This window comes from Xenopus laevis, chromosome 7L, assembly GCF_017654675.1.
Source record: "Xenopus laevis strain J_2021 chromosome 7L, Xenopus_laevis_v10.1, whole genome shotgun sequence".
NCBI lineage: Eukaryota > Metazoa > Chordata > Amphibia > Anura > Pipidae > Xenopus > Xenopus laevis.
In genome coordinates, this window is record NC_054383.1 from 20,623,235 (window position 1) to 20,647,222 (window position 23,988).

Consider the following 23,988-nt stretch of genomic DNA (forward strand, 5'->3'; position numbering starts at 1 on the left):
GCAGGCAGGAGCCATTTTGTGGACACTTATTATTAAGACAAGCCTTCATCTCAGAATCTTGTTTGTGCACCACAATGGGGGACCTGATGTCCATCCCCATGTCCTGGTTACACAATTAAATGGTGAAGAGAACGGGGGAATGAGTGGAGAGCAGTGACATCTAGGAAGTGCTGAATGGAAAGTGAAAGTAATGGCTAATTCGAAACAACTTTTTAATTGGCCTTCATTTTTTCTTTTTTTATATATATTTTTTGAAATATTTGCTTCTCTCTTTTGACTCTTTCCAGCTTTCAAATGGGGGTCACTGACCCCATATAGAAGTAAAGGCTCTGTAAGGCTACAGATTGGTCATTGACACTTTTTATTTCTCATCTTTCTATTCAGCCCTCTCCTATTCATATTCCAGTCTCTTATGCAAGTCAATGGTTGCTATGGTAATCTGGACCCTAGCAACTGGATAGCTGAAATCGCAAACTGGAGAAAGTTACATTTAAAGGTGAACAACCCTTTTAAGTCAATTAGAATAGAATTTTTAATTTCCAGATAATTATTGTATGCTATACATAGACATGCCATCTGTCCGGGGTAAAACCAAAATTCGGAAATGCAGACTGGACCCTGAAGAGAATGACGTGGTGATCAGACAATGGGCAATCCCACCCACTAAATGTCAACTCCCAACATCATGCAAACCACCAATGACTTTGCTCCATGCCAGGACTTTGCCAATGTAAAAAGTGCAACCCCAGGTATTCCCAATTTCATTTGTAGCTGTTTTCTTAAACAATCATAAAAGATCTAGTAAAAACTGAAACTGCAAGTCAGGACTAGACAGAGATTCAATATAGGCCCTGGCATTTAATATAAAGAGTCTCATATGGCTCCAATAAATAGTGACTGTTGCATTTACAGCAGGTCCACTGATATTTGCCAGAATCTACGTATTACTAGTCTGGTTCTACTGTAAATTAAGACAATATCTATCATTGTATAAACAAATCCCTGCTGTTAATATGTTGTTGGCCTTCCTGCTCAAAATGGCTTGTCCACAGATTCTACTGAAAATGTTACCTTATCGAGTGTAAATAAGTCCAGGAGCTGGTCGGTGCCCATACTCTGCAAGCTGGCATTTTCCTGGCTTATCACCGTGTTGGCAATACTCATCTTGAACTTCTGCAGTCCCATAATCTTTTCTTCCAGGGTTCCTCTTGTTATAAGTCTGTACACATTGACCACACGTTTCTAGGGGAAGAAGGGAGGAAAAAAAAAAAAAAGCGCCTTTTTTTTAGCTATGCCTGCTTTTACATATGGATGCACCGAATCCAGAATTCTGCCTTTTTCAGCCTAACCAAATCCTAATATGCAAATTAGGGGCAGGGAGGGAAATCGTGTGACTTGTCACAAAACAAGGAAGTTAAAAAAAAAAAAAGTTACCACCCCTAACACTTGCATATGCAAATTAGGATTTGGATTGGTATTCGACCAAATCTTTGAGAAGGATTCAGGGTCTGGCCGAATCGAAAATAGTGGATTTGGTGCATCCCTACTTTTACATCTTAAACCAATTGTAATTTACATATTAGTGCACCAAGGTCTGACCCTGACTGGATTTGATGTAAGGCACATCCAAAATCTCATCCAAGTCATAATGTTCAATGTCACCAAGCAAAAACAGTTCAATGCACGTCCATCTTCTGAGTTATCGGTTAGCTGACTGCGAGATCGGCAATTTCCGTGTAATTCCGCGCACAAACCGGCAAACTGCTCCAACTGCCCATGCGCAGAAATACCGATCTTGCAATCAGCGATGATGGACGCATGGAACTTCCCTGGAAGGATCTGCGGCAAGGGGGTAAGTATGTAGTATGGGGGTTGGGGGTTACGTTTTTTTCAGAACAGGTTGATTTCTCCTTTAAAGCCCCATCATCAGCAGGGATGTTTTCTGTGGTGTATTTTTTTTTTTTTTTTTTTTTCAAAACACAGTCAATCGCGCTGCTCCAGCAGAATTCTGCACTGAAATCCAATTATGAAAAGAACAAACCGATTTTTTTTTATATTCAGTTTTGAAAGTCACATGACTGGGGGCAGCTGGGAAACTGACAATATGTCTAGCCCCATTTCAAAATTGAATATTGAAAAAAAAAAAAATTGTTGAAATGGATTTCAGTGCAGAATTCTGCTGGAGCAGCACTATTGACTGATGCGTTTTGAAAAACCATGTTTTCCCATGACAGTATCCCTTTAAGCAAAAATTTCATCCACTGGCAGCCCCAGCACTCTGCATGAACAAATGCAATGAAAATACAGCCTTACACACACCCGTGATCTAATCCTTTTACCAAATTCCTTTGCATAAATAATCATTTCTATCTTCATCTCTCATGCTGGACAGCAACATCCAACACCATATTGTCTCACTGGTCACTACTGGTTACCAATGACCATGCCCAAAACTTTCTGCAAACAAACCATGAGACAGACTTCCCATTTGTTACATAATATCACAATAAATCCCCGTTGGCGCAAGCAGTATGTACCTGTCCAATACGGTGGGCTCGATCCATAGCTTGAAGATCCCTCATTGGATTCCAGTCATGTTCCACAAAGACCACAGTATCAGCCCCAGTTAAGTTGAGACCCAGCCCGCCAACATGTGTGGTAAGCAGAAGAACATCAATAGATGGATCATTATTGAACCTAAAAATTTAAAATATGAAATGAGCATCCTAATCATTTTGGGGATGAGAAAGCAAGTTCATTTAAAAACACAGGGAAAAAGCCAATCACTGACTGGTTGCTATGGGTTACTGCCCACAGGCAAATTTGCCTGCTGTTGATCTGGAAGTCCCAGCAAGTCTTAAAGGAGAAGGATAGGCTAAAATGAAGTAAGCTTTATCAGAAAAGGTCTATATAAATATACCAGTAAACCCTCAAAAGTAATGCTGCTCTGAGTCAAAAGAAACACAGCATTTCTTTCCTATAGTGCACACATGGGCTTCTGCATCTGTTTTCAGCTTAAACCTCCAGGGCTTGGGCATGCTCAGTTGGCTCCTCTCTCCCTTATCCCTCCTCCCCTCCCTGCTGTAATCTGAGCCCAGAGCTATGAGTGAACAGGGAGAGACTCAGGCAGGACGCGATATCATAGCAAGCGAATATGGCAGAAACAGAGAAAGCTTCTAGAGCGGTTTACTCAGATATGGTAAAACATTCTGCAGAATAAATATAGTGTTACAGCTTGCACTATTGCGGCTAATCTATTGGCAATAAACTGCATCAGTGGCTTTACTTCTCCTTTAAAACAGTGCAGTGAATCAATGAATGTACCAAAGACGACGGGAGCTCATGCAGTAACTAGAAGACACATTATCAGAATTTGAGCACCAAAATTAAAACCCCCACCTTGACACTATGGAGTGCCTTTGCCCTGCCGGTATTGTTCCATCGAGCCGTAAATACGTGACCGAAGGTAAATGAGGTTTGAGAAGATCATGTTCCACAATATCCAGCATGCTTTTCAGCTGGCAGAAGATCAGTATTCTGTGCTGTGCCACAACTGCTTCTGTGCCGCTCTCTGCGGTGCCCCCGTTGCCCAAGCCACAGTCCAGTAGCAGCTACAACAGGAGGAATAAATAGTTCAGAGCATGAGAAAAATTCAATTGAGCTGGCAACAGAAACAAAATCAGCACTTTTGGGCATTTTTTTTTTTTTTTTTTTTTTTTTTTAACACCCTCTGGGTTTAATACGTTTTGAAAAATGTGTTTTTTTTCCCCCCACTAAAAATTTGGATTTTATAGTAAAAAGATTTTTGGCATACAGAATTTAATAAATAACCCCAAAATGTATAGAATATATCAAATGTATATATAGTGTAAAGCTCACACACCTGTTTCAGAGCAGAGAGCTTAGGGGCATGCTGAATGTCCCGGAGGGAGGAGCTCTGCACACCAAGCTGCTCGGATATTTTCTTGTACTCTGGATGCTGAGTCGTCAGGACCAGCGCTGGATGATTGCACAGTTTGCGTAAATACTGCAGAGCCTAAAAGGAGAAGGAAAGGTTAAAATTAAGTAAGATTTATCAGAAAGGTCTATATCAATACACCAGTAAACCCTTAACGCTGCTCTGAAACAGCATTTCTTTCCTACTATTGAGTACACATGGGCTTCTGTATTAGATTTCCTGTTTTTAGCTTAAACCTCCAGGGCTACGGCTTGAGCATGCTCAGTTTGCTCCTCTCCCCCTCCCAGAGCTTTGAGTGAGAAGGGAGAGACTAAGGCAGGAAGTGATGTCAGAGCAAGCCAATATGGCAGCTGCTATCCTAAACAAACAGCTTCTAGAGCGGTTTACTCAGGAATGGTAAAGCATTCTACAGAATAAATATTGTGTTATAGGTTACACTATTGTGGCTAATCTATTGGTAAAACTGCTTCAGTAGCTTTCTCCTTTAAAAAGGTTGATGAAACAGAATTTAGAATTTAAGAAATGTAGGTTTTTTTTTTTAAATGCTATAAAAGCAATAACCGGTTCCCACGCCAATCACAAGAATGGCATTTCCCTGCAATCTGATACTAAAAGCAGCAAAAGAACAAACATAGGCCCAAAGAAGCTGCAAAGTATATGATGTGGTTAGGCAGAAACATGGTTGACATTGGTTTATCTTACCTGGAATACATGTCCTGTAGCCTTCACCTTTGGCTTTTCATTCTCCTCTATCAATGAAGTTGTGGATACAGATTCATCAACATCAGTCTTGGCACGAGATTTTGCAAAATCTTCATAGAGCTGCACCTGAGAAGGGAGAAGAAATGTGGAGTTGGAATGTAGCCTTAAATGCAAAGTACCAGAGAGGAAGTACATTCAGCTCATCGCTTGCTGATCAAGCCAAATCATAATGGTGGAAGCAACGGATTGCCAGGAAAAACAGAAATCAACATACCTGCAATGGACTCAGAGAGCAGTAATAATCTTGTATTATTTTGGGTGGGAGATCTTGCAATACATCTTCTTTCATTCTGCGCAATAAAAATGGCAAAACCTGGCGATGCAGAGCTTCCATAGCAAGAACGCCTTAAAAAAAAAAATTAAATCAATGAGGGTACTCCCCCAAATGTATGCATTTTACAGTTTCATTTTTGCATCCTCTCAAAATCCAGTGTGGCTGTGAGACAGCTGGTATAGTAGGGGAGATGTTTGTCATGTTTATTTCAACTGTGGGATGATAGTCTCTGGGAAGGGAGTGTGACTGTGGGATAGCAGGTATAGTAGGGAGAGATGGTGCCTATAGTAACAGTGGGATAATAGTCTCTGGGAAGGGAGTGTGACTGTGAGATAGCAGGTATAGTAGGGAGAGATGGTGCCTATAGTAACAGTGGGATAATAGTCTCTGGGAAGGGACTGTGACTGTGGGATAGCAGGTATAGTAGGGAGAGATGGTGTCTATAGTAACAGTGAATAATAGTCTCTGGGAAGGGAGTGTGACTGTGGGATAGCAGGTATAGTAGGGAGAGATGGTGACTATAGTAACAGTGGATAATAGTCTCTGGGAAGGGAGTGTGACTGTGGGATATCAGGTATAGTAGGGAGAGATGGTGCCTATAGTAACAGTGGGATAATAGTCTCTGGGAAGGGAGTGTGACTGTGAGATAGCAGGTATAGTAGGGAGAGATGGTGTCTATAGTAACAGTGGGATAATAGTCTCTGGGAAGGGAGTGTGACTGTGGGATAGCAGGTATAGTAGGGAGAGATGGTGCCTATATTAACAGAGGGATAATAGTCTCTGGGAAGGGAGTGTGACTGTGGGATAGCAGGTATAGTAGGGAGAGATGGTGCCTATATTAACAGAGGGATAATAGTCTCGGGGAAGGGACTTTGGCATAGCAGGTAGAGAGATGGTACACAGACATAATGGATTCCACAAATTAAAACAATTATGTTAGTCACAGCGTATATGACCCCTCTCTCACTTTGCTCCATTGTGATGGATTCACAATTATATTCATTTTTTGAAGATCAGTTTTATGTACCTTTTCTACATAAACCCAAATGAAGCTGATCCCAAATAGAGGGAATATATTTTCCCTTTAAAGGAGAAGGAAAGGCTTGCAACACTTGCGGGTGGCAAACGTTAGGCACCCCCAAGTGATTGTATTTACTTAACTGAAACCCCCGGGCCGGTGCTCCTATCTACAGAAAACTGCACCGGCCCAGGGTTATACCAGTGAGCATGACGGATCTATCCTCTCAGTCTTTAAAATCTCCCAGGGCAAACGCATGAGCAGTTGAACGAAATAGCCGACTTTTTAGTTAAAGTTTGGCATTTCGTTCCACTGCACATGCACAGCCGCATAAAGGAGGAAGACTATCGCTCTGTGGTGCGTTTCAGGTAAGTAACTACAATCACTTGCAAGTGCCTAACATTTGGCACCCCCCCCAAGTGCTGCAAGCCTTTCCTTCTCCTTTAAGTGTGCCTAGGGTCTTTGCAAAACGAGTTAAAGGGGGAGAATAAAAAAAACCTTACCAGCTTCCTGTTCACGTGAGGAACTGCGAGCGTCTCTACTTGCTAAAATAGGTTTCCCATATCTTGCTGCAAATTGCCGTTCTGTTCCCAAAAATCCAGGCATAAGGAAGTCAAACAATGACCACAATTCTAAAACATTGTTCTTTAATGAAAGGGGGGTGGGAGAAGAAAACAAATTAGCAACAATATTCACCAAACTCTGTTCCACCATTTCTTTTCACCCTATAGGCAGCAATCCTCTCACACAGCCCATAGTCTTATAGAAATGCTAACAGACATTTTGGAAAGGAGGAGTAAAAATGAGAGGGACAAACAAAAATGAGTGAAGGGGACAATTTAGGGCAGTATTGATGACTCAAATGTAAAATCTAGGGATGCACTGAATCCAGGATTCGGCCTTTCAGCAGGATTCAGATTCGGCGAATCCTTCTGCTTGCCAACCGAATCCTAATTTGCATATGCAAATTAGGGGTGGAGAGGGAAATTGCACGACTTTTTGTCACAAAACATTTAAAAATGTTTCCCCTTCCCACTCTTAATTTGCACATGCAAATTAGTATTCAGATTCGGTTCCGTATTTGGCCGAATGTTTTGCGTAGGATTCAGGGGTTCGGCCAAATCTAAAATAGTGGATTCGGTGCATCCCTAGTAAAATCTGAAAAGAACCCACATTTTTTTTAGATGAAATTAAAGTCCATTTTAGCACCTTAGGTCTCCAGAGCCCAATTCTCTACAAGCTCTTGGCTGCAACAAGGAGCAGCCGTTTTTGGAAACAAATAAAAGTTCCTGGTTGGTTTCTTTGACACAAACTTAACATTTGATAGCTCCATTAAAAAATAAAAGGCATTTAAAATGAGAAAGAAACCCTTAATAAAAGAAAAACCCTACCCTACATAGACCCCCCTCCCTCCTCGCCTAGCTGCTAACCCAGGCAAATGCCCCTCTCTACTTACCCCTCTGTGCAGATTCTGTCCAGCAGAGTTCACGGCAGCCATCATCATTTCTTCGGTAAACTTTAGATTGAGACCGGCGCAGGTGCAGTTGGAGCAATTTTCTGTTACTTGACAACTGCGCATGAGCTTGATAACTGCGCTTTCCAAAGCGCCGGTCTCATTCTGAAGATTACTGAAGCGGCTGAAGATGGCGCCACTGAACTCCGCTGGACAGAATCTGCACCGAGGGGCAAGTAAAGAGTTAAGGGCATTTGCCGGGGAGAGGAGGGAGGGGGGGGTCTATGTAGGGTAGGTGGGAAGATTTTTTTTTTTAAGGATTGTTTCTCCTTTAAATACTTTAATAGCATTCATTTGAGTGCACAATAAATTCACATATGAATTGAAGTGATTTCCCCCTTTACTTTTTTTTCACACAATGAATTTCACACTGATTAATGGATTGTGTGACACGAATAACTTCTGGCAGTTCCTTTCTTTTGGGTATTTAAGAAGTGTTAATTCTGGATAGGGATGCACTGAATCTACTATTTGTGATTCGGCCGAATTCTTCGTGAAAGATTCGGTCAAATACCGAACCGAATCCAAAATGCATCCAAATGCAAATTAGAGGAGGGAAAGGTAAAAGAGGAAAAACAATGTTTTAATTCATTGTTTTGAGACAAAAAATCACGGGATTTCCCACATCTAATTTACACATGCAAATTAGGATTCGGTTTGGCCACACACAAATCCGAATCCTGCTGAAAAAGGCCGAATCCCGACCGGAATCTTGGATTCGGTGCATCCCTAATTCTGGAGTTGTCAGCAAATCTATAATAATTTTTGGACTTCCAATTAGCAGTGGTGATGTGGTTTTTTTTTGTTTTTTTTTTTTTAAACACAAAGCAAAAAGTGGCCTCCATTCTTTGTTATTTGTATTTGTTCCTGGACTGGTTCTAGAGCGGAAGTGCAGAAAGAGTCTCTGCGTTTGGGAAAGAGTATTTGTACCAGGGTCCCAGGTTTTCCTGAATTTTTCATGTCTGTCTGAGTATGCTAGTCAATTTTTCATTTTATCTTTAAAGTGAGAGATAGGAATAAACGTTTTTTTCCCCAAAACTTTGCAATTGTAATTTTGGCTGCCAGGAAGATGAAGGTTATCAAGGTTCTCTTGTTATTGTTGACATAAATTACAGTGCAGGAGCCTTTCTCTACAGAAACAGTATGTTGTGCAAGAATTCTAAACCAGAAAGTGTTTCACCTGCTAACCACATTACTTACCTTTCCACCCACCTGGGAGATTTGAAAAAAAGGTTTATAATCCAAATAAAACCACAATAAAAATGCTACTGCGTGGCTTGTGCTGCGGATGTAAATTGCTGCACAACGGTGGCTCCACAGGCCAAAAGCACCTACCTGAATTGGTGTTCCAGACAGGATTATTCTGTAATTGGCTGCCAGTTGCTTTACAGCTTTAGATAACTTTGTTTTCCCATTTTTGATCACATGGCCTTCGTCAAGAATACAATAATTAAACTTGATATTTCTGAAAATAGATAAACACACAATACTCCGTTTAAAACAAGCAAAGGAAAGTTCGGGGGTTAGAAAACAAAAGAAGAAACGTATACCTGAAGAAGTCTATGTCGTTCCTCACAACGTCGTAGGAAGCTACAACCAGATTGTGCTTTTTAACTTGGTGCTGTAAACTGGAAAGTAAATGAATGCAGATTTCATGAGGAGAGTGCAACATGTAAATGCTTTACACCACCATCCCTTGGTGCGGTCATATTCTAAATCTTAACGGGGATCAATTGCCAAAATTAAATTTTAAAATATAAGCTTCATCATACTGAAATAAGAAACTTTCTAATACATCTGCCAGGAAAGGGAGCCCCACTTATAAGATATTAGATCATTAATCTGACACCCAACTGCTGCATGAAGAGAGAATGAAGAGAAACAGATGCTGAGAGAGGAATAGTGAAGAGAAACTTGATTTCAGAAGCGATGCAGAATATTTAATTGATTGTATTTAGAAAGACTTAGTTCAGTATGAGGAAGCTTATTAAATTTTTATTTTGCAATAGTTCTCCTTTAAAGGAACATCAAAAAAATGAAGTTGTTTTAAAGTTATACAAATATAATGCAGTGTTGCCCTGCACTGGTAAAACTGCTGTGTTTGCGTCAGAAACACTACTATAGTTTATATAAATAAGCTGCTGTGTAGCAATGGGGGCAGCCATTCAAAGGAGAAAATACTCCGCTTACACAGCAGATAACTCATTATGTTCTACATACGGTAGTTCATATGCAGTTATCAACTATTTATCCTGTGCCATATAGCCTTTTTTCAATTTCCACCATTGCTCCACAGCAGCTTGTTAAAATAAACTATCAGTTTTACCAGTGAAGGGTAATACTACATGATATTTTCATTACTTTAAAACTCTTTTTTTTGGGTTACTGTTCCTTTAAGGCCCCCATACACAAACAGATATAAGCTGCAGACAGAGGTGACCATAAACCATCCCAAACAAACGGCTCTTAACCTGATATAACCACCAAAGGCAGGCCGATATTGAGTTAATTAGTCAAATAGAATTAAGTCTAAAGGACTGTTATCGGCAGCTTTAATCCGCAGTGTAGGACTACCCTAAGTCTGCAGCTAATTGGGTAGTGTATGGGGCCCTCAGATGGGCTTAATTGATCGATATCTGGCCGAAAGTTGGGCAGATGTCGATTGGACGGGTTTGAAAATCAAACTACATCAAGGTCTGCATCGGCCCAGTTGACGCGATCCTCGATCAGACCGCCAATATTCTCCTGGTTGTGATCTAAAGGTTGGTCCCTGGGGCCCTTGATCAGATCAATATTCCCCACCTCAAGGGTGGCATATCAGGGAGAGATACGCTTGTTTAGCAACCTCAATAATGAGTGCATCTCCTTATGTATGGCCAGGGCCGCCATCAGGGGGGCACAGCGGGTACAGCTGTACCGGGCCCGGCGGTCTTAGAAGTGTGAAGGGGGGCCCGGCCGCTCTACACTACCTGGATTGCAGGGCCCTCCTTAAGCGAATATTCAAAAGCAGCATCCGGAAAAGAGTTAACAGGCCCGGCTCAGCTGCCATCTCTGCAGCACAGGTCTCACAGCATTTCTGCCTGCCTGTGTCAGACCACACACTGACCAATAGCATCGGAGGTGTGTCACAAACCCAGCCTCTTCCCACTTGCTTACTCAACCAGGCGCTTATTGGATAGTTTCTCCGTTTGATCCCGTGCCTCCTCGTGTCCAATGATGGTCGAATGCTAGTGAGGGAACGTCAAAGCTCTGCTAGCAGTCATCTGAAAACAGGTTTTTTTTTTTTTGGTTTGTTTTTTAACCCCTAACCACCAATGTTTTTTATGTTACTTTTATGAGGCACCCTGGACACCAATGTTTTGTTTTTTTTTTTTAAGGGGGGCCCTGACCAGCAATGTTTTTTTTTTTTAACTTATAGGGGCGTCCTAACCACAAATGGCTTTTTATAACTTATTTTTATAACTTGTTGGGGGGGGGGGGTGATTTAGCAGGGTGAATGTTTTTTTTTGTGATGTGGGGTGGGCGGGATCTGGGGTGGGGACAAGGGGGCCCAGAAAATTGTTGTACGGAGCCCCGTGAATTCTGATGGCAGCCCTGTGTATGGCCAGCTTATGTGTCGTTCAGCAAAACCCTGGACACTCTGCAGCTACACCTCAATGGAAACAAGTCTAAATCCCTGAATCTCACTTGCCACCATGCATAGAAGTCTCCAACGTATTATTATCTAAAGCAAGGGCAGGCACTGGGTAGAAGTCTATATGGGTCGATAACTTGTTCATTCCAGTTTATTGGCTTGGGACCTCGATAAGTCTTATTCTGATGTGTGCGTATAATAGTAGGAATTTATAGCCTGACCAACCCCCAAACTAAAGGATAAATGCCAATTTCCATACTTTAAAGGATCTCCAAGCAGACGCAGGCAAATAATTGGGTTGGAAGAGTTGCACTTACCGCACTCTTTCAGTGGGAGGTCCGGTATAGTGCAAGGGATTGAGATACTCTTTAGAGCAGAACTTTCCTACTTCATCCACCCAGTGACCAGTCAAAGTCGGTGGACACACAACAAGCGACGGAAGAGGCATGCAATCTGCAGACTTTTTTTTGGAATATTCTTTAGACCTTCAACATAAAGAAAAATACCTGTCAGTAAATACATTAGAAGCTCAACTAATTGTGAGAAGTAAAGTATAACAATTTGTACCTCTGGCAGTGGTCCCCTGCTAGAATGCATATGGACTGCAGAGTCTTGCCCAGACCCATATCATCACAGAGAATTCCATGTAATTTGTATTTGTTAAGGAATGCCAACCAATTCACACCATCCTGAGTTGGAGAGAAAACAAAACAAGGTTTTTACTTGGATAAGCACAATTGGATGGTTTAGTAGGCAACATCGTTATGGGATACTGACTGTGTTCAAACTCTGTTATATTGTCATGAAATTCATCCATTATGAAATACATATGTTGTAGAACATCTTAAGTTTGCCATGCACAGGCCAATAGAAGCTATATCCCTCGGATCTATATTGGACAGGTCTGAAAATCATGTCTGGAGAAAACTACATTGCAAACATAGTCCCCCTCCATTAATTTAATTGCTGTAGCCAATTTTATAGATTGCAGCAGAGTCAAGAAACACATTTTCTAAATGTATTTCAGTAGAGCGTTGGATTCTGTATTATATTTTGGTGTTACTGTCCCTTTAAATGTATGACCAAAGGTAACAGTAAAGGCTAATAATAATAATAATAATAAACAACCATAATAAAATAATGATTATAACAATAAAAATAATGATTATAACAATAATGATTATAACAATAAATAATGAAATAATAATAAATAATAATAATAGAAATAATAATAATAGAAATAATAATCATTATTATTATTATTATTATTATTAAGAATGACAACAATAATAATTATAACAACAACCATAACAATAATAACAATACCCATAACAACAATATTAGAAATATAGAAATCGATTTAAAATGTTTTTTAATGGAATAAGTTTTTTATGCATTTGATCGATTCTCACCTTTATAATTATTTATTTAATTGTGTATTAATTCTTTATTGTGATTTTTAACCTATTTATTGTTAACCTATTTAAGGCATATAAATTTAACTGTTTTTAACCATAAGGTATTGTTACCAATTAGCTAATTGCCAATTAGGCTAATGTGTTGAAACCACTATTTATTCTGTGACGTGAAAATACACGTGTGATGCCCCTGAGGAAGTATCAGGAGATATGAAACGCGTTGGGCTTATATTAACTAAATAAAATCTATTTGAAACTGATCCTTAAACTATTGGTGAAAAGTTTTTCCCTAACATACTGGACCGTTAGCAAGGCAGAGAAATTCAAGATCGGCACGAACGCCAGCACAAGAGGTGAGCTGTAATTACCAGGCCTAGCAGCTGCTTCAAGTGGATGACACCGTTCCCTGTCTGCCGACAAGGGAGCGCACCCTAAGGAATACACGCAAGACTACATGCTTTCATTGCACTACGATCTGGTAAGTGTAAAATATAGCGCAGGGTGAAACCGGCGGTTCCGACGATATAACACCATTTGAAGCCTCTGTATTGCAGGATTACATTGGAGACAATATACACGCATTTGTACTTCAAATTTGTGAGTAGTTCCATGAAAAGTCTGTAAGGATTTTCTTTTGAGCGTACTACTCTATATATTGTCTCTCCACACAGGTCCCTGGAAATATTTTTTCTGCAATTATTAGCGCACTCTACCCCACAATATCCAAATATGAACACAGTGGACAGGTGGATCCACAAAAATCAGCGGTGCAGCTTTAGTATAATTTTAAGTGTTCGCGCAAACCTCAACCCCACACAGTACACAAAAAATAATAATAATAGATCCACTTTTGCAGAGTGTGCTTTTAATAAATAGGTTTGGCAAGGTTTTGAAAATGACAAAGACTCTGAAGATAAATTCTGTGCCATTTGTAGTTGGCTGCAGCGAAGGAAATGAACAAAGATGTTCAGAATATTACCTGCTGGTATTTCCTCAGCTCTGCTTTTATTGGAACAGGGATTGTATAATTTTCCAACTTCTTCCCGTCTAGGAGTTGTTCCAAGAAGCTACGTTCTCTGGCTTTTAATTTGATTAACTCCTCGGACATATTGGGTGGATCGGAGATCCCAGCCTAAAAAGAAAAAAGTGGAAGCAAGGTAATTAGCATGTAAAGCATCGGAGGAACTTCTTGTTCGGATTAAAATATAAAAAAAAAAAAAGGCAAAGATCAATAAGACTGAGATGGCTTCCAGAACTAAGAAAAAAAAAATTAATGGATTAAATAAAAGTATAAAAATTACTCACCTCTAACGGCATCAGTCTGATTAATGTTGCAAAGCACTGAGTTGCCATGAAGCGGACACTGTCTGTTTGGTCACTCATTCTTCCCAATACTGGCACCACAAGGAGCACAATGTATGGAACAATGCCAACATCAAGCTGCTCCATAATACCTTTATATGCCAAATTAAAGAATTTGAATATAAATGTTGAAAAAGCATATGTATCCTTCAAATAAGTGTATTGACATTTAAAAGGAAAAGGAAAGCTACGGAGGCATTTTATTGCCAATAGATTATATGCAATAGTGCAAGCTAGAATGCTATATTTATTCTGTAGAATGCTTTACCATACCCGAGTAAACAGCTCTAGGATAGCAGCTGCCATATTAGCTTAAAAGGATAGCAGCTGCCATATTAGCTTAGTGTAACATCCTTCCTGCCCGAGTCTCTTCCTACTCATAGCTCTGGGCAGAGGGGGAAGGGGAGCAAACTGGGCATGCGTGGGACAAGGATACAGAAGCCCATGTGTACACAATAAAAGGAAAGAAATGCTGTGTTTCTTTTGACAGAGGAGGAGAAAGGTGGATCTTTCTCATAAGGCTTACTTAATTTTAACCTTTAATTCTCTCTCTCTCTCTGAAAGCAAACAGCCATTCTCACTAAATCTTTGGCTATTTGCCCTTTAGGCTGGGAACCTCCAGGATGGCAGTTTGAAACCACTGCCCCAGCGCTAAAGGAATGAACAAAATGGTCATGGTTTGTCTTAGTAGTTACCTTAAAGTGATACTGACACCAATTACTTGAAGTTCCTAAACCGGACTGTTTTGCCAACCTGACTGTCCCATCTCAGTCTGTCAGTTATAGTTTCTATTGCGAACGGACTCCAGCCAGGGCCGCTTCTGCCATGAGGCAAGGTGAAACCCTTGCCTCAGGCGGCACCGAGCGGCCAGTAACAAGGGGCGGCAAAAAGCCGCCTCTTGTAAGTTTAAGAGCCGAACTTCCGGGTTTTAACCCGGAAATTCGGCTCCGCTAGTGCAAAGACCGATATTGCGCTCGATGCACTAGCGAGCGCGGAGCGGGAGAGGAGGGGGGCGGCATCTGGGCTGCTGCCTCAGGCGGCAGCAGCCCCAGAATCGGCGCCGACTCCACAAATATGGCAACCGCTCATAGATGAACATGGGGGTAAGAAAGGTAATGTAAAAGCATCAGAAAAAATTATAAATAGCATTCAAAGATAGCCTTTTTTATACCCATCATAAGATTATTTTCTGGGGTCAGTATCTTTAATATGCAGACTTTAAAAAAAAAAAAAACCTGGATTGAAATAACCATTTCAAAACTTAATATAGGAATGCTAGTATTTTCCACAAGAGCTGGCATTCTAAGAGAATTTTTTAAAAAAAAGTTAGTTTGACACTGCACTTGAAATCGGCTCTGCAGCATCAGCTTCTGTGACTGAAAAATGTAATTTTCTGCGCAAATGTCTGAATTATGATGCAATGTGCACAGTTTCCGATGTATTGTAATTTTAAATGAATTCAAATCCGCTTTGTACAACACTTTTTTTTTACAGTAAATGATGGTAACAGACAGCACCTAAAGAGCATTAATGAGACTTGGCCTCGGAGCGTAAAGGATACAGGCCAGAGCTTCCATGGCTCCCTCTTGTTTGGTGTTATCATTAATTGCTCCAAGCCAGGGCAGAACTTTTTCCATAAACTTGCTCATCGTTTCCATTGTAGCGATCTTGCTGAAAACGCCTACACACCGAGAAGCCATGTGTCTCACTGCAGTGTAAGGATGTTGCAGGCACATGAAGAGATGGGACAGGTGTTGTAACAGCTAGAGAGAGAGACCACTCATTAGATGTAGGTAAGAGTCAGTGTTAAATTAAACAAAGGCTTGTATACAAGATGTCTTATGAGCATTTCATACATATAGCTCAGCTTAGAGACAACAGAGAAATATAACCAGTGAATGCAGCTTTTCTATCCAGATTCTTTAAAAGAATCCCATGATTTTCAGTATTTCTAATTACCTTAAATTCAAGCAATTCAACTTCTATACCAATGAGCAGAGTAGTGCTTTGCAAGTCGGCTTACACAGAACCATGAAACTCCGTGCATACACTTCACTTGACATGAAGAACAGTAACATTTGCAGGTGTCTGTACAACATTTAGGGGGTGAATAAAACTATTTTGTGCTAGGTTAGGAATGTTGGAACGCACCTCGCTTTACTTGATATAAGTAAATATATCAGACCAGCAACATTACTTTGCAGATGTCTGTACAACTATTTGGGAGGATGGAGGGAATCCCTTCCTCGGATACTGGTTGTCCCCACCGAAACGTTTAGCAGAAAAGCAGGGGGCAGATTTATCAAGGGTCAAAACTATCAAATTCGACTAGGGAGTTATTGAAATTCGACTCAATTTTTTTAAAAAGTTTGAATTTTCGAGATTTAGGGCTCTTACAGACTAGCGTTTTTAGCTGCGCTCCCCTGCATTTCGTTTTCATGCGTTCAGCCGCAGGGGAATAAAGGAGTAGATGGACTGAATTATTTTCAATGGGGCTGTACTCACACAGGCGCATGTAAGCGACTAACATAGGTTGGGATGCAGCATGTTGAGTTTTTCCTGCGTACAGCGCTTACACGAGTCTGTGTGAGCACAGCCCCACTGAAAACAATTCAGTGTGTCTACTCCCGCGCTCCCCTGCTGCTGAACGCATGAAACTGGAACGCTCATCTGCAAGAGCCCTTAAGAATTAGAATATTTGCCACCTAAAACCTGCCGAATTGCTGTTTAAGCAAATGGGAGAGGTCAGGCTTTTGCTGGCGTTTTGGAGAAAACAACCTGTACTTGAGGAAGGGGTCCCCTCCAGAAAAGTTTTACAGACACCTGCAAAAAATTGTTGGTGTTATAATCTTTATATCAAGTAAAGTGTGTGCATTGAGTTCCAGCATTCCAAAACTAGCACATAATTCTAAGTTTTAATTAAGTAAAAGGAGAGGGGAAAAAAAGGGGACAGGGTTAACCAATACCAGTGGGTAAAGCCCAGGATTCATAGAAGCTGCTGTGATATCAAAAACTTGAAGACTGTTCACCAGTTCCTGAGCTGCCTCATCTCCTTTATCAAGTAGGAGCTTTCCATCTAAAATGTAAATACACAATTAGGTTTAACATGTTACACTGTAAAGTGTTTTTATGCATTATAATATTTTATAAGGACACTTACCAAAACTGTCAGGGTTAATGTTGTTCCTCAGAGGGCCTAACATGGCCTCCCAGAGATGTGGCAAACCAGAAGCCAAGTCTGAGGCAAAATGTTTAGCAATCGTAGATAATGTAAATTCAGCTCCTCTTCTCTGTATGTGGTGCTGTTTTTGACTCTAAGAAGTACAGAAGAAATAAATAGCAAGAACCCAAAGAAACAAGCAGAGCTAAAGAAATATTGCACAGGTTTGCGATCAGTTATCCAGAAAAGCTCAGAATTATGGCAAGGCCGTCTCCCATAGACCATTTTATCCAAAAAAAATTTTTAAATAAAACTTTTTCTGTATTAATAAAACCGTACCTTGTACTTGATCAAAACTAAGATATAAATAATCCTTATTGGTTTATTTAATGTTTAAATGATGTTCTAGTAGACTTAAAGGAGAAGGAGAGGCTAAAATTAAGTAAGCTTTATCAGAAAGGTCTATATAAATACACCAGTAAACCCTCAAAGTAATGCTGCTCCGAGTCCTCTGTCAAAAGAAACACAGCATTTCTTTCCTTCTATTGTGTACACATGGGATTTTGTATTAGACTTCCTGTTTTCAGCATAAACCTCCAGGGCTAGGGCTTGAGCATGCTCAGTTTGCTCCGCTCTCCCTACCTTTTTGCCCCTCCCTCCTCCCTGTTGTAATCTGAGCCCAAAGCTATGCACAAGCAGGGAGAGACTCAAGCAGGAAGTGATGTCACACAAGCTAAAATGACAGCTGCTATCCTAAACAAACAGAGCTTCTAGAGCAGTTTACTGAGGTATGGTTAAGCATTCTGCAGAATAAATATAGTATTATAGCTTGCACTATTGTGGCTAATCTATATATATATCTATATCTAGCAGCCTCTGTAGCTTTCCCTCTTCTTTAAAGGAGAATTCAACCGTAAATTTAAAAAAAAAAAAAAAAAAAAAAAAAACACCCACCCCCCTACCCTACATAGACGCCCCTCCCTTCTTCCCCCAAGCCTAGCCACTACTCCGGGCAAATGCCCCAGAGTCTTTACTTACCCCTATGTGCAGATTCTGTCCAGTGGACTGCACGGGTGCCATCTTCTGGCTCTTCGGTAATCTTCAGAATGAGAGCGGTGTATTGGCAATTTCCGTGACTTTCGGCGCATGCGCAGTTATCAAAAACCGAAGACTGCTCCAACTGCGCATGCACCGATATGGCACTTCCCGAAGAGAAGAAGTTGACTGCCGTGAACTCTGCTGGACAGAATCTGCACGGAGGGGTAAGTAAACACTTAGGGGCATTTGCCCAGGGTAGAAGCTAGGCTGGGGCGGGGAGGAGGGAGGGGTCTATGTAGAGTAGGGTTTTTATTTACTTTAGGGTTGAATTCTCCTTTAAGGTCTGAAGATCCAAATTACAGAAGGATCCGTTATCCGGCAAACGCCAGGTCCCGACCATTCTGGATAACAGGTACCATACCTGTAGTAATGATACATCCATGTAGAAACGTGCAACTGTTTTATTGAAGACTATAATAATTAATTGGCTGCCCTGACCCAAAAATAAGGATAAAGCTTCTCTATTGGACCAAACTACAAAATCAGCAGTAAGAATGTCAGGGCAGCAATATTGCTGCATTGGTTGCTGCAAGACATTTTGTACAAAATTAAAAATGTATTCCAGTCTGTAAGGATTCAGATTTAATGCTCAGCAGCCACAAATCCCTGTACAATAAAAGCCTTAATGCTCTTTCACTGAACCACAGGACAGAAAAGTCAATGGCTATGACCTAAACGGGTGCAGAAGAGAGGCTAAACCAGTACACAGATGTCAGAAAACTAAAGAGATAACCAAAACAGAGTGTTCCCTGTAGCTGCACTATATCTGCAGGGCAGGACGAGAGACTGCTATAAAATGAGTTAGCATGGCTTATACCCAGGCTGCCAACGTGAAGGCTTTTATTCTGAAATGATTTTCATTTCAGAGAATAATTTATAGCAAAATGTCCTAGCCAAGAATGCACTCAGATGAGTGGAAAATCCTGTAGAAGATACTGGTGTGTCTATAAATATTAAAAAATAAAACCCTATGAGTCACACTGCAGAAAAATGCTGTTGACAGAGGAAATAAAGTGAGTTTAAGGGCATTATTACACTGGGCTGCTTATGTCGCATTATGTACCACATTACATCAGCCAAATAGCCTGAAACAACCCCCCACAGACCAACACTGCAAATGCCTCACAAGCCATTAAGTCACAGTTTATCAGCCAAAAGTTGCCTAAATTAGCCTTTACTAACATTCTGCAGTAATTTACATTAAGGGGCAGAATTATCAAAGGTCAAGGTGAATTTTCTAATTTAAAAAATTCGACTTTTGAGCTATTTTTTGTGTACTTCAACTAGGGAATAGTCCAAATTTGATTCGAATTTGAAAAAAAAAAAACCTAAAATTCGAATATCGAAATTTATCATGTACTGTCTCTTTTCGAATTGCTGTTTAAGCCTATGGGGGACCTCCAAGACCCTATTTGGAGTCAATTGGTGGACTTTGAAAAATTAATTTTTTTTGTGGAAAAACTTCAATTCAAATTCGATCGCATGCGCTATTACTTCGATTTGTACAATTCTAATTCGGCCAAATACAGATCTATTCGATCGAAAATTGACCTATTTGGCCGAATAAAACAAACCTAAAACCTTTGACTTAATTCCGGTTGGTCTTTTTGAATTCGAATTTCGATGTTTTTCAAATTCAAAATTCGTCCCTCGATAAATATGCCCCTAAGTGAGTGTATCCAGACAAAGCTTACAATTGAATGATCTGTATTTTATATTTATTTTGAACTACATATTTAAAGGAAAACTATGGCCAAAATTAAAATTTAATATAAGCTTCAGCATACGGAAATAAGAAACCTTATAAATACTATCAGTTAAAAATTCTGTACTGTTACTATTCCTCTCTCAGCATTGTTTTTTTTTTCCCATTCTATCTTCAAGCAGCATTTGGGTGTCAGATAATCATTGACAGTTAGAGCCAATATATCTTATGGGGGGCTCCTTTTGCCTAGAATGTATTAGAGCTCACTATTAAAATCACCAGACATCATATGTCTCTCTACATGCAGGATTTGTGCAAAATGCAGTTATTTTGTTTGTACTGGAATCAGTTATTTGAGTGCGCTCTAATTCATCTGCTAGGAAAGGGAGCCCCCTTATAAGATATATTGGGTCATTCATCTGACACCCAGCTGCTGCACAAAGACAGAATGAAGAGACACAGATGCTGAGAGAGGGATATTGACCAAACTTGATAAACTTGAATATTTAATTGATTGTATTTAGAACGTTTCTTATATCAGTATGATGAAGCTTATATTAAATTTTCATTTTTGGGATAGTTCTCCTTTAAAGGTATAAATGTATGTAGTTAGTAGGACTAACCAGCACCTAGATCTGCGTTGCCATTTGAAACATTCAATATAATATGGGGAGACAGGTGTGAGAGCACTCTTTATGTCTGGTCACCTGTAGAGACTGCAAGCAGCTTATTCCGCATATGATATAGGAGTGAAACACAAATGACCTTCAGCACCTACACAAGAGCTAGAATGCTGCTCAAATAGTGATCAAAAATAAATTACTCATCCCTGAAATGAAACAACAGGTGAGTATGAATGCTGCGGCTATATGGGGTCGATTTTTAACACTGCCCAGATATGCCTGTGTGAACAGGATCAAAGACAAATGGCAATAGCTTTAAAGGGGGTTGTTCGCATTTAAATTCACTTTTAGTATGCTGTAGAGGGAGATATTCTGAGACAATTTCAATTTATTATTTGTGGTTTGAGTTATTTGGCTTTTTTTTCAGCAGCTCTCCAGTTTGCAAATTCCAGGAAACTGGTTGCTAGGGTCCAAATTACCCTAGCAACAATGCATTGCTTTGAATAAAAGACTGGAATATGAATAGGAGAGGCCTGGATAGTAAGATGAAAAATAAAATTTAGCAGTAACAATTTGTAGCCTTACAGAGCATCTGTTTAGATAGGGGTCACTGACCCCCCATATGAAATCTGCAAAGAGTCAGAAGAAGGCGGCAAATAATTCAAAAACTGTAAAAAATGAATGCCAGTTTAAAAGTTGCTTAGAAATAGCCATTCTAGAACATACTAAACGTTACTTTAAAGGTGAACCACCCGTTTAATAAATACTCCAGAGTATATGTGGAGTCTCTGATCACCTGCCACCTTCAAATGAAAGGAGAAAGCGTGTACAAGTTATTTTCTGTAAGCATCTGTGCATTAAAAGAGAAGTATGTATGTGTTGTAGAGACCTGTAATCATTACCAATACAGTTGGAAAATCCCTTACCAACTACGTAGAGGCTGCAGACTAACCATTTGGGATTGACAAGCTCATGTCAAACTCATTTAACAACATAGAGCAAGACATTTTTGTTGCATATTATGCATAGTAAAATGATTATTATCACCCTGTCAAATCAATAGGATAAAGCAACATCAGGCTTTCCAAGGCATACAGAAGGGGTAACCTACTTGCAAGCACTCCAGCTGCTCCAGTCTTTCAAATATGCGGCTAGCTGGAGGGAAGCAGTTGGATATCCCTTGCCTATGAGATAAATGATTTGGCTTACAAACCTCATCTGAATCTGCAACTGATCCACAGCTTCCACTTCCTGGTGGCAGGTCTCCCACGTGGGATTTGCTCGCTTTAGGAGCTGGCCCCCGTCTGCTGGTGATTGCAAAAGCAGCCTGCTGATGTCTGTACAAGGTAATAATTCCTCGGTGCCTGGTGTATACGTGATACATTCCATCTTTTTCAGAACTTGGTCCTAGCAGATACACAAAAATGTTATAGCCTTAAAACCAGAAAAATAGATCTTGCGTAATGATCACCGCTTAGTCAGCCAACTGCATGGCAAGGCTAAAAGGGATAACGACAGAATTAAAACAAGTGCATTTACACTTAGGGGATTATTTATCAAAGTCCGAATTTATTAGGGATGCACCGAATCCAGGATTTGGTTCGGGATTCGGCCAGGATACGGCTTTTTTCAGCCGGATTCCTTCTGCCCGGCCGAACCGAATTCTATTTTGCATATGCAAATTATGGGCGGGGAGGGAAATCGCGCGACTGTCACAAAACCAGAATTGTTTCGGCCGAATCTTTCACGAAGGAATTCGGGGGTTCGGCCGAATCCAAAATAGTGGATTCGGTGCATCCCTAGAATTTATCTAAATATTTTCTGCTACAAACGCCGATCAAATCCGCTCTGGTTTTTTACGCTTATTTATCATTACATTTTCCCGAAAATTTTCACCTGAAAACTTCAGGGTATTGCAAGAAAGACGCTGCAAAAGGCGATTTAGTATAAGTGTGGCACCTTATTTATTTGATTTGACTTCAGGGTATTGCAAGAAACCCAGCACACATCAAAAAATCATTGGGACTTCTCCCATTGACTTATATGCAACTTCGACAGGTCTGAAATGCTGGATTTTCAGATTGACTTTTCCATCCTCTGGGTTTAATAAATTCCAAACAAAAACAAAAAAAAAAAAAAAAAACTTTATTAAAAGTACAATTTAAATCACCTTTTTTTGTGATTTTTGCATTCAGAGTTTAGTAAATAACCCCCTTAAAGTGATAGACGCTAAAAAACTACGAATGTATATTAAAAGTTACCTATAGGTCATGTTGATTGTTTTTTTCCAGAGAGGTCTGTTTTTGTAAATCATTTTTAGTTGATGTTCCTAAACCTGACTGTTTTGCCAACCTGACTGTCCCATCTGAGCCTGTCAGAGTTTCTAATGCCAACGGACTCCTGCTGCACAAATATGGCAGCCCCCTCATAGAAGGGGAGTCAGATGGGTAATGTAAAAGCTTTGAGCAAATACTTTATGGCAAAATAATAAGTAGCAAACAAAGCCAATACTATGATAGATGTAAAAATGATCTAATTTCTGGTGTCAGTATCTCTTTAAACCAGTGGCCGAATTAACTGTGGAAGAGACTAAAAAGAGCAACGCAAATAAAACCAGCAAGCCTAAGGGTAGAGCTTCACGAGCGTTTTTTACCTGCTATAGCATCCGTTCCGACACACTGAGATGAATCGCAGGTCGGAAGCACCAAATCTAAGGTAATAGGAATGTTGGACGCTGTTGCTGCGTGCACCGACACGTTGGCTGAAGACGCAACATGTGGGGTTCGCATTAGACAGTCGTCTAATGCGGTCCCACCAATTTATAATGCATTTCAATGGGTGCATTTCCCTGATTTTAAGTAATGTTTTCCCAGATTTTACATCAAAATTGTGTCATGATGTTGCCAAAAATTGCGGTTTGTCCTCTGTAAATATTAATATTGGTGAAATAGAGGTTTAACATACTAACCAGATGTATATCTTGCCATGGTTCTGTCTGTAAATGGTCAATTCCAATTAGTCTGCCCCTTATACAGTCCTGCACCAATCACTAATTGCTTTAGGTTGTGTATGTGACCGATAGAAACATTGCACATGCCCCCCATAGTGTAACATTAAACCCTAAAAATGGCTAAAAATTCCATATTTTACATGCTGAACTTATTGCACCAGCCTAAAGTTTCAGCTTGTCAATAGCAGCAATGATCCAGGACTTCAAACTTCTCACCATCTTGGAAAGTGTCTGACACTCACATGCTCAGTGGGCTCTGAGCAGCTGTTGAGAAGCTAAGCTTAGGGGTCGTCACTAATTATCCAGCAGAAAACGAGGTTGGCCTGTAATATAAGCTGATGCTACAGGACTCATTATTAAATTCTAGTGCCAATTGCACTGGTTTCTATGCTGCCATTTAGTAATAATCTGTATTAATTACTAATCAGCCTTATATTGTGACATTTCTATTCT

At 40.2% G+C, this 23,988-nt stretch overlaps 1 protein-coding gene across 1 annotated transcript in view; it reads right to left on the reverse strand.

Annotated features, from left to right (window-relative positions):
* The window catches only part of btaf1.L (B-TFIID TATA-box binding protein associated factor 1 L homeolog), a 58,949-nt gene that overhangs the window by 2,002 nt on the left and 32,959 nt on the right, over positions 1-23,988 (reverse strand). The window contains exons 21-37 of the mRNA XM_018225191.2: positions 21,739-21,932; positions 17,100-17,253; positions 16,906-17,015; positions 15,501-15,702; positions 13,883-14,031; positions 13,557-13,709; positions 11,727-11,848; positions 11,477-11,644; positions 9,076-9,153; positions 8,861-8,990; positions 6,516-6,657; positions 4,935-5,065; positions 4,661-4,786; positions 3,884-4,036; positions 3,400-3,611; positions 2,538-2,697; positions 1,072-1,242 (exon numbers count right to left, since the gene is read on the reverse strand). Coding sequence (XP_018080680.1) covers positions 1,072-1,242; positions 2,538-2,697; positions 3,400-3,611; positions 3,884-4,036; positions 4,661-4,786; positions 4,935-5,065; positions 6,516-6,657; positions 8,861-8,990; positions 9,076-9,153; positions 11,477-11,644; positions 11,727-11,848; positions 13,557-13,709; positions 13,883-14,031; positions 15,501-15,702; positions 16,906-17,015; positions 17,100-17,253; positions 21,739-21,932 — 2,555 coding nt within the window. The remainder of the gene's footprint in view (positions 1-1,071; positions 1,243-2,537; positions 2,698-3,399; positions 3,612-3,883; positions 4,037-4,660; positions 4,787-4,934; positions 5,066-6,515; positions 6,658-8,860; positions 8,991-9,075; positions 9,154-11,476; positions 11,645-11,726; positions 11,849-13,556; positions 13,710-13,882; positions 14,032-15,500; positions 15,703-16,905; positions 17,016-17,099; positions 17,254-21,738; positions 21,933-23,988) is intronic.